This window comes from Crotalus tigris, unplaced genomic scaffold, assembly GCF_016545835.1.
Source record: "Crotalus tigris isolate CLP2741 ecotype Arizona unplaced genomic scaffold, ASM1654583v1 scf7180000018838.1047803, whole genome shotgun sequence".
In the NCBI taxonomy this organism is placed as follows: Eukaryota; Metazoa; Chordata; class Lepidosauria; order Squamata; family Viperidae; genus Crotalus; species Crotalus tigris.
Window position 1 is genome coordinate 263,392 of NW_024097227.1, and position 13,672 is coordinate 277,063.

A 13,672-nucleotide genomic window follows, 5' to 3' on the forward strand; every position below is an offset into this window, starting at 1 on the left:
TGAGAAAAAGATGAGGGACAATTAAAAATATTTTATAATAAATCTTCTAATTAATTTCAATGCTAGAAAAAAAACACATTGTTCTCAGTATAAAACTGCCCTGTGAATTAGAAAATAAAATTATACAAAGAACAATCACATTAACTATTTTGAAATGGGGAAAAAAACAATCATTTTATTGGTACAGTCAAAAATAAAAGTAATAATTTTTCAGAATACACAGATTTAATAAAAGTTTTTTTCGAATATTGAGTTTAAGAGAATTGTTCCTATTAAAAAAGGGAAAAGGAGATGATGGGAACATTTAAAAATACTGGATCAAAGCAGGTTGGTCAGAATTCTGCTTTCAAAAAGAACCATCTAAGTGCCTTCATAAAGCTTCACAGGAATATAAAAATGAAATAGAACTCTCATCTGTTTGTTCTGCAACAAGTGATATTCATAAAAATCATAGAATGTATGAATTTCAGGAGACTTTTAGGTCACCTAGTGTAAACACCTGCAAGACAGGATTTACATTACAATTCAATATGAAAATGAAACCTATCAGTTGCCTGATCTTTTCATTAATTTATCATATAAATCCAACAGAGGGACATTCCCATATCATGCAGCAGCAAATATTAAATGTTAATTACATGGTGTGAAATGTTAATCTTTTAATGAGGTGCTAGTACTAAGAGCCTAAATATTTTGTTCACACCTGCCTAAATGTACAAATCGCTAACAAAACACAAAAAAAATCAGAAAGGTTGAAACAGAAATGGAAGGGCTAGAAGGGGCGTTGGTCTTACCTGAACAATTTTTCTCAGCATGACGATGTAGAATCCACCAATGGATTTTCCTCATCTTCTTCCCATAGACTAGTTGGCCAATTTTGCTCCGCCTCTCCTCTTGAGACCTCCCCTCCCCAGTCTCGACGAGGCGAAAGCTCTTGGCTACGTTTCCTTGTGTTGACTCCATCCTCTCCCCTTACAGGACCTGATGGCCTCAAGGGTGGGAGTGGATTCTCCATTGTCATGCTGAGAAAAGGCGTTCAGGTAAGACCAACGCCCCTTCTCCAGCATGACGAGTGGAGAATCCACCAATGGGACATACCAAAGCCTCATTGTCCTTGTGGGTGGTAGGCGTCTGGGCCTGTGTCCCACTCTCTGATACTACGCATTGGAGCACCCTCCTGCCAAAGGAGGCCTCCACAGATGCGAATCTATCTAATTTGTAGTGTCTTATAAAGGGGTAAGGCGAAGCCCAGGTCGTCGCTCTACATATTTCTTCAATCGAAGCCTGAGTTGCCCATGCTGCTGAGGTGGCAGCACTGCACGTGGAGTGTGTGGTGATTTGTCTGGGGGCCGTCAAGGACTGTCCCCAGTATGCCTCTGCTATGCACTCCCTAATCCAGACATGTCAAACACAAGGCCCGGGGGCAGGATGCGGCCTGCAAATTGGTTTCATGTGGCCCGTGAAGCCATCCTGGAAACAGTGAGGGAACGGCCCCCGCTGCCTTGGTCCTGGCCCAGGCCAGCTGGGAACCAATGTACAATTTTGTGGTGGCCATCTACAGTATGCTGAAACGCATTCAGTCTTAACTCCACAAGGCCATCTGAAAACAGTGAGGAACCGGCCCCTGCCGTGTCGCCCCCGCCCCCTGGGTGCATACTGGGGAGGTGTAACCCTTTGTGAGGAATGAAGAAATGCACTATCACCTGGAAGTGGCCAGCAAATGGCCTCACCTACTTCATATATCCAGCGTGATATGTAGAGCCACATATCCAGCGTGATCCAGTAGGCCACACCCACTCCATCCACGCCCACCCAGTAGGCTGCACCCACCGTAGCTACACCCACCCACCCCTCCTGAGGCCAACCGCAATGCTGATGCGGCCCTCAATGAAATTGAGTTTGACAGCCCTGCCCTAATCCATCTGCCGATTGTGGATGCAGTGACACTTCGGCTTCTTGTGTGAGAGTAGAAGGAGACAAATAGTGCTTCCGATCTGCGGAAGGGTGCCGTTCACTTTATGTATTGTTTTAAAACTCTGCAAACATCTAGGGTGTGTGATTTGCACTCCAATTCATGGGAAGGCTTGGGGCAAAAGTTTGATAGTACCACCTCCTGTGCTCTGTGGAATAGGGAATTGACCTTTGGAACGAAGGAAGAGTCCAAACGTAATACCACCCTGTCTGTGTGAAAGGTACAAAGATCCTCCGTCACTGACAGTGCTGCTAACTCTGAGATGCACCTTGCTAAGGTAACAGCAACTAAAAAGGCGGCCGAATCTCTCTGATGCCTTCCTGAAGAGAGCAGGGTGCAGGTTCCACTGAGTGGTCTATCGTCGCCCTGCTCAGGGAGTCTGCCTGATGATTTGCTTCTCCTGAAATGTGTTCGGCCTAGATGGAAGCTAGGTTGCTCTCTACCCAGATTCCTAGCACTTGTGCTTCGGTCATGAGAACCAAGGATCACGTGCCTGTCAGTTGACATATCCCTTGGCCGCCACATTGTTCGTGAGTATCAGAATGTGTCGATGTGCCACTGTGCTGCGAAAGTGGCGAAGGGCTAGGTGTATATAGCTCTGAGTTCCAGCCAGTTTATGTTGTGTCTTAGATCTTTCTTTGACCATTGGCCCTGTGCTAGCAGTGATTGTAGGTGCGCTCCCCAACCGAATAGGCTGGCATCCATTGTCAGGGTGATTTGGTTGACTTCCCTGAACAAGAGTCTCTTTCTTACCGTTGGGGAAGACCACCACTGGAGCGACCTTAGGACCTTTGGTGGCACCCTTACCTTTCGATTTGAGTAGCCTATCTCCTTTTTTTGAAATGGGAGTAGGAACCACTGCAGATCCCTGGAGTGTAGTCGTGCCCAAGGCATGATTGCGAGGCATGACACCATCTTCCCTAGCAACTGCGAGAGTGTGGCCAGTGTCATGGTTCATTTCCTTCGGATGAGTCTGACCATGGTTTGAATGCTGCGTTGCCGGTCTTGAGAAAGATGGACTGTGCATTTTTGTGTGTCTATGACCGCTCCCAGATGAAGGATGTAGGTCAAAGGAACAGTCTGACTCTTTTGGAAATTTACTGAGAAGCCGTGCTCTTGAAGGGTTGTCAGAGTCAGTGTCAGGTCTGACTGTGCTGTCTGGACTGACAAGGATTGGATGAGAATGTCGTTCATGTAGCATTGGAGGCACACCAGAATTGTTCTCAGGTACGCAACGAGTGCTATCAGTATCTTTGTGAACACCCTGGGAGCTGAGGAAAGTCTAAAAGGCAGGGCCCTGTATTGGAAATGTTGTCCCGTGTGGTAAAACCTCAGGAACCTCCGGTGTTCCAGAAGTATGGGAATGTGAAGGTAGGCCTCCGTCAGATCTATGGATGTCAGAAAGTCTCCCTTTCTGATGCTTGCTAATATTGATTGGAGGGATTGCATTTTGAACTTTCTGTATTCCAGGTGCCTGTTCAGACTTTTTAGGTCTAGTATTGCTCTCCACCCTCCACCCCCCGAACTCTTTGGGACTATGAATAAGATGGAATAGAAACCTTGTCCCCACTGATCGCTTTCTACCGGTTCTGTGGCCTGAATGTCCAGGAGATGCTGGATGGCCTCCTTGATGAGGATCCTTTTGATCAGGTCCCTTGGAGATGGGCAAGGGATGAACCGGTTCAGGGGTGTTGAGAGTAATTCCAGTGATAGGCCGAATCTGATGGTATTTAGGACCCAAAGATCCGTGGTGATGGCTTGCCATTTGTAAGCAAAAAGGGCTAGCTGGCCACCAATGGGGGGAGCCCCCCACCGTCACTTGGATATGTGGTAGGGACGCCCCCCCCCCAGCTCTTCGAAAGGGCCCCTTTGCTTGGAACTGTTGTCGGAACTTGTCCCTGTTACTGCTTCTCTCACTCTGCCGGTCCAATCTGGGCTGATAGAGAAGGGAAAAGGCCCCGTTTCGTCCCTGCATCAGATCAAAAAAACGGTCTCCGGGAATAGGAAGGAGCTCTCCTCTCCGTTCTCTTTGTCAGGTGGGTCAGAATCTTGCGTTTGTTCTTGTTTTGTATTAGATAAGGGTCAAGCGCCTCGCCAAGGAGCCAGACACCCTTATAGGGTGCTGCTGCTAAACGCCACTTAGCCTTCATGTCCACTCTCCAATGCTTGAGCCACAGCAATCTGCATGCACCAGTGTTGTACGCTATTGCTCTGGCAGAGAAACTGGTTGCGTGTAAGGAGGAATCTGACATGAGCTCCGCTGCTGCCACTAATCTTCTTAAATTCTGGTGAGTTTTCTCCTCCACTGGGGGAATATTCGACTGGAGTTGGCGCAGCCAAAGAAGAGATGTCCTGGTGAAAAAGGACGTAGTGATGTCTGCCTTGATTGCCCACGCCAAGGCCTGGTGTGCCCTACAGAAGATGAGGTCCATCTTCTTATCTTCTGATTTCAGGGCCTCCGCTGCATCCCCGGCTATCGGGGGTGGAGAAAAGAGGGTTGCAATGGGTTCATCTATTGTTGGCACTTCTACTATCTCTGATAGTGCCAGATCTATGTTGAACATTTTGTCTGCCCCCCCCCCTCCATTAAGAGGAAGGAACCCGATGCCCCCATGTTGTTCTGAATAGAATCAAAGAAGAGAGGTGGGCAGGGAACAAAGTGTTGGGTATAGGTGGGCTGTGAAAACACTTCATTATTTGTAACCTTACTAGTTGAGGGATTGGTGGAGGTTCCTTTCTGCGGAATTGCGGGCCTCTCGATATTTGCAGTGCCGCTGGCCTTATGTAGCAGCGTCTTGAATAAGGATGGATTAAACAGGCCTACAAACGGAGGAGGATCTGGAGATACATCCTCTTCGTCGGACAATCTCTGATCCGTCAGCTGATGGTCCTCCGCAGGAAACCTCCTGCCTCTGGAGGACCTAGAGGAGGAAATAGAGTCTTGGTACACAGAGGCCTCCTCTTGAGAGAGGCGGGAGCTGCCCCTTGAAGCCACAGACCGTGTTCTGGAACAATGGTGCCTTGAGGAGGCCATGGCCTGTGCGACAGCCTGAGATATCAGGGATTGTAGGTGCTCTGAAGACATTGCTCCATGATTATCTGAGCGACGGGTGCCTGGTTCTGAACCCAGATCTCCAGGCCCCTCGCTTAGGGTAGATCCATTCCCCTGTTCCGTATCGGCCTCTGCTTCCAGAGGGTCCTGACTAGGCTTCCTTGGCCCAATATTTCTTCCTCCCTGTAATTGGGTGGCTCTAATTTGTCCTCAGTGGAATTTTGCCTCCTTTCAGCTCGAGAAAATTGTTTCTCTAGAGCCTGGTGTCGTCACTTAGCCTCTCTATCCGCAGCTTTGGAAGGCCTTTTTGCAGAGATTACCTTGGCTTTGATCTTGCCAGCCACTTCCTGTTTGAAGGATCTGTGACTCTTACAAGCAGGAGGGCTGCTGATGGAAGGTTCCTGCGCTGTTTGGGCTGTGTTTGTATATGCCATTTATAAGAGAAGGGGATTCTCAGTTTAGACTAATTCAGGATTAATTGATAATTGATTTAACTCTTTATCAATTTCATTATTATTGTTATTATTGTTATTATTGTTGTTTTGTTGTTGTTGTTGTTGTTGTTGTTGTTATTATTATTATTATTATTATTGTGGATCATCGCACAGTCAGCCAGATGTTCAGACTGGATTTGGCATTTTGTCTACCTATCGAGTCCTTACCCAGGACCTGGGATAGGCAGATGTGGATGTTTGATGGTATTACAGATATCGTCGCAGGATGGAAGCAGTTCCTAATAAGGCCGCCTTTTGCAATTGACTAATAGCGAATTTGTCAATGCCAATGTGTTCAAGTGGTGCTCCAGTTGTTTTGGGATTGCACCCAAGGAGCCTATGACTATTGGTACTACCCTTGCTTGCTTTTGCCACAGTCTTTCTATTTCTATTTGTAGGTCTTTGTATTTTATTATCTTCTCCAGTTCTTTCTCTTCTATTCTGCTATCTCCAGGCACTGCCACGTCCACTATCCAGACTTTTTTGTATTTATTATTATTATTATTATCGATCATCGCACAGTCAGCCAGATGTTCAGACTGGATTTGGCATTTTGTCTACCTTATTATTATTATTATTATTATTATTATTATTATTATTATTAGCATGGCTAGGAAGAAAGAAGGAAGTCTGACTCCGATTTCCTGGCCTCAGACCATGTGGAGGTAGCTATTCTACCTGTGCAGCTCAGCCAGGCTCCCTGGAGACTGCTGAACTCCGTTGTGTATTCTACCTGTGCAGCTTAGCAGGGCTCCGATTCCCTGGCCTCAGACCACGTGGAGGTAGCTATTCTGCCTGTGCAGCTCAGCCGGGCTCCCTGGAGGCTGCTGAACTCCATTTGTGTATTCTGCCTGTGCAGCTCAGCAGGACTCCCTGGAGACTGCTGAATTCCGTTTGCGTTCGCGCCTGAGAACAGAGCCAAATCAGGTAACTTTTGAAGACTAGCTCTCTACCGGATGGAGGAGCTTCCATTAAGCCACGGAGCTGCAACTCTCCCCTGGATCAGCTGATCTTCGGGAGAGAGTCGCAGAGTTTAAAGGCTCTCTGCAGACCAGCTGATCCTTGGATGATTCGACTAGTTTCAGAAGAAAAGCCTGCGAGTGCTCTGTTAGCCCTCCGCGGCTCACAGGCTGCCGTAGGAACCGCGGGAGGTTTAAATTTAGTCACAGATCAGCTGGCTAGTGGGAAGCTTTCCTCTTGTGGCTAGAAATCTCTATGAGAGGGGTGAAATGGAAGGAGAAGGAGGAATGCTTCCCCCTTTTGCCCAGGGTCACACTTAGTGACCGGGAAATGGCATCCACTCTTTGTCTGTCTGGCTACTGGCTGGACGCAAGCCAACCTTGTGGCTGTGCTGCAATCGGCCAATTAGGCAGCAGAAAGGGAAAGGAAAGCGAATAGCCGTTCGTTTTCTAGCGATTCACCCCCCTTCAAATTAGTCAGAATAACAAGAAATATCAAGAGATACAACCTTATCTTCAGGAGTCAATGAAATTCAGTCTAATCGGGCTCAAGACTAGTCGAAACTGCAAGGAGAGGTCTCAAGAAGAAAGGCGGAGTAAAATTGGCCGACTAGTCTATGGGCAGAAGACGATTGGTGGATTCTCCACTCGACATGCTGGAGAACAGGGGTCCTCAATCCCCAGTCTGTGGACCAGTAGTGAGCCACGGCATGTCAGCAACCGGTCCACACAAATAAGCAAAGCCCCATCCGCGGGATGCAGTCAGCACAAAAAACCACACACCCTCTGGTCCGTGGAAAAACCTCTCTCCATGGAAATGGTCCCTGATGCCCAACAGGTTGGGGACGTCTGGGCTAGAAGACAAGGAAATCAGACTAGTCTCTGAAAATGTTTGCAAAGCTCCTATAAATTTAGTTAACCAATGTGTATGTTATTTTTGAGAAATATTTTCAGAATTGTAATTATAAAGACTACAAATAGTTGCAACTGACAAATTGTTATCTTTCACTAGAGCAAATGATAACTCAGTATTATCATCACTAGTTGATCTAATGTAAAAATTCCAGCATCTACCCAAATCTTCCATAAAAGTCTACTACCCCATACCATTAATTACAGAAAATTGGAGAAAAGGGATCAAAAAACATTTCTCCAGAAAATATATGCCAGTTTTGAATCAGTTTAGTTATAGGAAATGTAGTAAAGTTACTTACTATGTACTCAAAACAGTCCAGTTAACAAAAAATTATATCTGTGTATTTCAAAAAAGGCCTAGGGAGGAAAATTTACAGCAACTAATTGAATTCAGTCGTTGAAAACATTTCAGAAGCTATCTCCTGCAGTATGTAATACATCAAATTCTTACTTCCTTACTTCCTTAAGGATGCAGGTTTCAAATTTTTGCACCAGGTTAAGTTAAGGTTAGTTTCACAACTGAAAAGTTTTCTGCTATACCATTAGTCCTTGGTTAACAACAGCAATTGGGAGCAGAATTTCCACTGATAAGCAATACAGTCATAAAGCGCAATGTCATGTGACCACATCACTTAGCAATCCCAGCAATCTCTGTTGCCAACATTAACTGAATTCCACCCATCCCATGGGTAAGGACCCAACCTGATTCAAGCCATTCCCAGCTTAATTCCTCCCAATTCTAAACCTTGATTAGGAACTGTTTCCTCTTCAACTTCCCCCATCTGCCCCCATCTCTCCCTTTTGGCTGCCTACCAACCCGTTATTGCCAGTCCCCCGCCTCCCTGCCCTGCTGGTCACTACCATGCCACTGCACTCTACTACTACATACTCCTACTGTACCAACTGGGGTCTTCTCTTATACACCAGCCTCCATTCACACCCCACCCAGGCTCCTTCTTTCCTGCTAGACTTATTTGGTAAAAAAAAAGACTCTGGGTGAGATGCAAAGAGCGTCCAGTCTGTACATTTTTCAAGTAGATTGCTCTTTTTATAAGACTAAAATAAACAACTAATAGCATTTTCTACTATCTTATATTTATCAAAATATCATGTAACACTCTAACAGGTGTCCAGAAACAATACTTATATTGCAACAAAAAGTAAATATATTTCATTTTACGGATACAAAGTAAATATGAAAAAGATTTTATAAGAATCAAACTGTGTTTGATAAGATATAATAATAATAATAATAATAATAATAATAATAATAATAATAATAATAATAATAATAATAATAATAATGACCTTGGAGGTCATCTAGTCCAACCCCCTGCTCAGGCAGGAAACCCTATATCATTTCAGACAAATGGCTGTCTAGTTTCTTCTTAAAAACTTTCAATGTTGGAGCATTCACTGCTTCTGGAGGCAGGTTGTTCCACTGGTTAATTGTTCTAACTGTCAGGAAGTTTCTCCTTAGTTCTAGGTTGTTTCTCTCTTTGGTTAGTTTCCACCCATTGCTTCTTGTCCTGCCTTCAGGCGCTCCCTCTTCTTTGTGGCAGCCCCTGAGATATTGGAACACTGCTATCATGTCCCCCCTCATCCTTCTCTTCGTTAAACTAGACATACTCAATTCCAGCAACCGTTCCTTATATGTTTTAGCCTCCAGTCCCCAATCATCTTTGTTGCTCTTCTCGTACTCTTTCTAGAGTCTCAACATCTTAACTTCAGATGAGAAATTAATTAAGAAAATGTATAATTTTTTGTTAATTTTGGAAATGGAAAGCGAACAAGTGAAAGAAACAATGATAAGATGGGCAAATAAATTTGGCTATAATATAGAATTAGAAAAATGGCAAATGTTATGGGAGAGAAATTACAAACTAACAATGTCAACTTCATATAAAGAAAACTTGTATAAAATGTTTTATAGATGGCATCTGCCACCAGCAAGATTAGCAAAAATGTTTAAAAGCATGTCATATAGATGTTGGAAATGTAAACATAATATAGGCACGTACTACCACATTTGGTGGACATGTGGCAAGGCTAAGGCTTATTGGAGAAAGATACAAACATGGTTAGAAAAAATATTGGGTGAACAAGTTGATTTTAAGCCTGAACTTTTTTTACTAGGTATAATGTCTGAAAAGATTAATAAGCAGAGTCTTTATTTAATCTTACACATCACCACAGCAGCGAGAATAATTTTTGCACAATACTGGAAGAATGAAGGATTGCCATCAGAAGAAGAAATAATCAGGAAAATACTGGAATGTGCAGAGATGGACAGATTAAATATGAGACTGAAAGATAAAGAAGACACAGACTACTATCAAATTTGGGATTTATTTTATTGTTGGTTAGAGGAAAGAATGAAGGATTAGGAATTGAATATGTATTAGCATAGCTAATCCCAGAAAACTCGTTGATTGGAAAAATTAACATATGCTTATGAAAAAAAAACCAATAAAATCTTTATTTTAAAAAAAAGTCCATCTGAGGAGGCAGAATATAAAAACATATTAACTGATAAAAGGACTAGATAAGAAAATGAGGCTACAGTCCCAAGGCCATAAGATTGGTTAGCTCCCCCTCAAATGTTAGCAACAAGTCTCCGACCTTGGAGAACATAACTGGATATTAGAATTAGCCTCCATCATTGGCCTTTCTCAAATCACAAACCATGATTTCAAGAAGCCCTTAAAAGTGAAGAATGATTGAAAACAGGATTCAGAACATTAATTTGGCAGATGCAAATAAACTGCTTTCCTTTAAAGGTGTATTTATTTATCAGATTTATATAGCCATTCATTCACCAAAGATGGTTCTGGTGGAGAGCAACAATCAGACAAAGAAAAGGAAAAAAAGCAAATAAGGCAAAATATAAGAATAGTGATTACTATCCCTTCCACCTTGGAACATTGAGGGCTCTGAGTTGCCATTAAGACTGCCATTTCTATCCCCAAAAGTCCAGCTTACATACTACCTGTCATTAGGACAGTTAACGGCCTTAAGTCACTCTATCTCCCAGCTACAATGTAGAGACAATACAGATTACTGAAGTAATTTATATGAGTTAATATTATATATCATATATATCATATAATTAGTTGATAATTATTTTGTTAAGAACTTGTACCGGTATCATTCCAACAGAGAATAACACCAGAGATTTTGAATAATCTCAGAAAGCTCAAAATTAATTTTTGTAAATTCCTTTTATTTTCGGGGGGGGGGGAATTGCATAGATGAAATTAGAAAAACCATAAGTATGGCATTATAAGTCTGGATTAACTGAGCATCATAGGCAGTTCATGGATACTAGTGCAATGAGATTTTCTCAGAATTTTTTTTAAATGTATAGCAATTCATGGAAACTGCATATATAATTATTAAAGTTGTGTGTGTATGTATACATTCACGTGTGCACATATCTCATCACAAATGATGTTTATTTGTTCAATTTTTGTACCTGCCCATCTCAATCAATGACTTAGTTGAAAGAAAGTAATAGTAAATCCAGTCGCAAAAAGCTCACGGAGTATGATCACTCCTTTTGACTTACATGATGGTTTAAAACATTTTCCCAAATGATACTGCTTTCATAAAGAAGGTTTGAAAAAATTCTGGAGGAAAGGTGAGCCACAATATATAATGTGATGTCTGATAGTATGCTGGGCACAGTTATCTGAAGATCTATTTAATTTATATCTTCCAAAGTTGCAAAAAAATGCTCATGTAAAACACACTTCAGAGAATCTGGATTGAGGAAAAGGTATCCTAGAGTGAAATTCCCAAAAAGAAAAGCAACATTAGAGAAAGTCTAGAAGTACTTGACATGCATTTCATTTACTCTCAATAATAATGTAATAATACTGTCTAGAACAAAACACTATCCAGTATTATTTTCAGGCCAAAGTGAGTATCAACACTGATTTCCTAAAGGCTTCCAGCATCTGTAATGTGGATAGTAGCTACTAAAAGGCAGACAAAAAGTGCTGGACAATCCTTAAAATGTATTTTATTTTTCCTAAATACTGTTAGCCAATAAAATGCAAAGATCTGAGGATGAACGGAGGGAATATTTGAATTTGATCTCTAAAAGGTGTTACCATGTTTCCCCAAAAATAAGACCTGGTCCTTTTTTTTTTTTTTTTGCCTCCAAAAGAAGCACCAGGTCTTATTTTCAGGGGGTGTCTTTTGCAAAGTCTCACCTCACCACTGCGGCACCAACAGCCCCACCCAGTCTGCCCACTACTTCTGCGGCCGCTCACCGTTACCGCCGCACACGTCGCCCTCCTGCCTTCATTTCACTGTCAAGGGCCTTCAGAAAATGCTTCTGTATCTAAGCATGGAGCTTCAGACTGGCGCACACAGCGCTCCCCCCCAGCCTCCAGCTAGGTCTTATTTTTGGGGTGGGTCTTATTTTCAGGGAAACACGGTGTGAAGAGTGAATATAGAATCTCTATGCAACCCTTTAGAAAAACTACATTTTTCCCAGGATCACACAACAACTGCAAAGAAAAGCCAAGCAATCCTAAGAAAGGAACTGCACAGATCTGAACTGTGGAATAAGAGGGAGGGAGGAGTCTGTTAGAATGGAATGTTGGAAAGAGTTATAATTTGTCAGTTAGGATTTGACATGATGGAATGCTTAAACAAGAATTGTATTGATACCTAAAAGTTTACTCTTATCATGCAAAAAAATTCTCACTCAACAATATATTACTCATACAACGTATTAGAAGAATGTGTGTAGAAGTGCTCAAATAAACACACATTTCTGAGTTCAGAATTATTTAATTCTAAGTATAACCTCTTTTGTAACAGGTGCAAATTAACAAACTCCACAATATTAATATAATTAAATGCAAATGAACTAATAAAAACAAGTTCTTCAAAGCCTAGTGCAGTGGTTCTCAACCTTTCTAATACCGTGACCCCATAATACAGTTCCCCATGTTGTGGTGACCCCCAAGTGGGTGTGGCCATCAATAAGAGGGAGTAGGACAGCTAGGGAAAAGGGAAAAAAATGGCGGACAGCGTGGTTTGGCGACCCCCGTGAAATGGTCATTCGACCCCAAATGGGGTCCCGACCCACAGGTTGAGAATCACTGGCCTAGTGTCTACTGACTACTGACGGCAAGTGATGACATACTGCACTGTGTTTGAAGGTGACTGAAGAGAAGAAAATAAGACTTATCAGAGTTGGACCACCCACCCTAAAGTTTGGTTCTTTGTTTTATATTCACCAATTAGTAACATCTATTAAGTATTACTGACAGTCACCTGTAGAAATCCATATGGTTTAAGTATCTACTTCAAAGCAATGTAATCTAATATGGCCTCTCTGCAATTGACCAATTAGACACAGAGAGATTCTCCAAGGTCAGCTTGATGCTGTATAGCAACAAATGTACCAAATTCTACACCAAGGATCTGTTCCAGACCAATTCCATCCTATCACCATTATTCAACATTTATGTACGCACCTAGCAATTGACACAAGCAATTCAGTCCTGGAATTCCTTTTCTAACCCATCCTGTATCGCTGCATCATACAGGGTTATTGATCTGGTCAAAATGGTGCCAGTTAATCACAAGCACTCTAATAACCCACTCTGTTCCTCCATTCGTTCATCTTGTTCAGAGCCCCTTCCCTTAGGCACACACCTTAGCAGGGCTGCCTCCCCAGTCAAACGTCTGTCACCGGCACCAAACACCCACAACCTTCGCACTCACCCTGCTGAATATCCCCATTGGCACCGCCGGGCACCGGCACGCTGAGTTGGCGTTCAGGTTCCGGCAGGCAGCGGCGGCAAAAGGAATGAAGGCAAGGCAGCAGCTTCGGTTCGGCCTCCCGGCTTTGCAGGCTTTGCGCGCACACTGCGCAGGTGTCTAAGAGCGACAGCGGGCCCGGCGCAGCGCTGGACAGAGCGGAGGGAGCAGGGCTGGGGCCCAGAGGTGCCGGGAAAGAGATGGAGGTTGAGGCTACGCTTAACACAACCGGCGCCGCGGCCTCCGCCTCCCCTGGGCCCTTGTCCGCTGCCGCAGCCAGGATCGCCGCGGCGGGGCTTTCCCTTTCCTCGGGCTGGGTAGGGGCCGGAGGAGACTGAGATGCAATTGCCGCCGCAGAGGTGACAACAACAGCCGACGCCGCAGCGGCAGGCTCGGGACCACCCCCCGTCGGCCCGGCCTCTCCAGCCCCCTCCCCGCCACCGCCGCCGCCGCCTCCGCCTCCTCCTCCTTTGTTTTCCGCCATATTTCCTCCTTTGAA

General features: G+C 43.8%; 1 protein-coding gene across 12 annotated transcripts in view; it reads right to left on the reverse strand.

Moving 5' to 3' along the window:
- Positions 1 to 13,672, reverse strand: part of TRIM33 (tripartite motif containing 33) — a 101,367-nt gene extending 87,695 nt beyond the window's left edge. For all 12 annotated transcript variants that reach the window (XM_039356940.1, XM_039356939.1, XM_039356937.1 and 9 more), the window contains exon 1: positions 13,138 to 13,672. In XM_039356940.1, the coding sequence (XP_039212874.1) occupies positions 13,138 to 13,657 (520 nt within the window). In that variant the 5' untranslated portion in view covers positions 13,658 to 13,672. The remainder of the gene's footprint in view (positions 1 to 13,137) is intronic.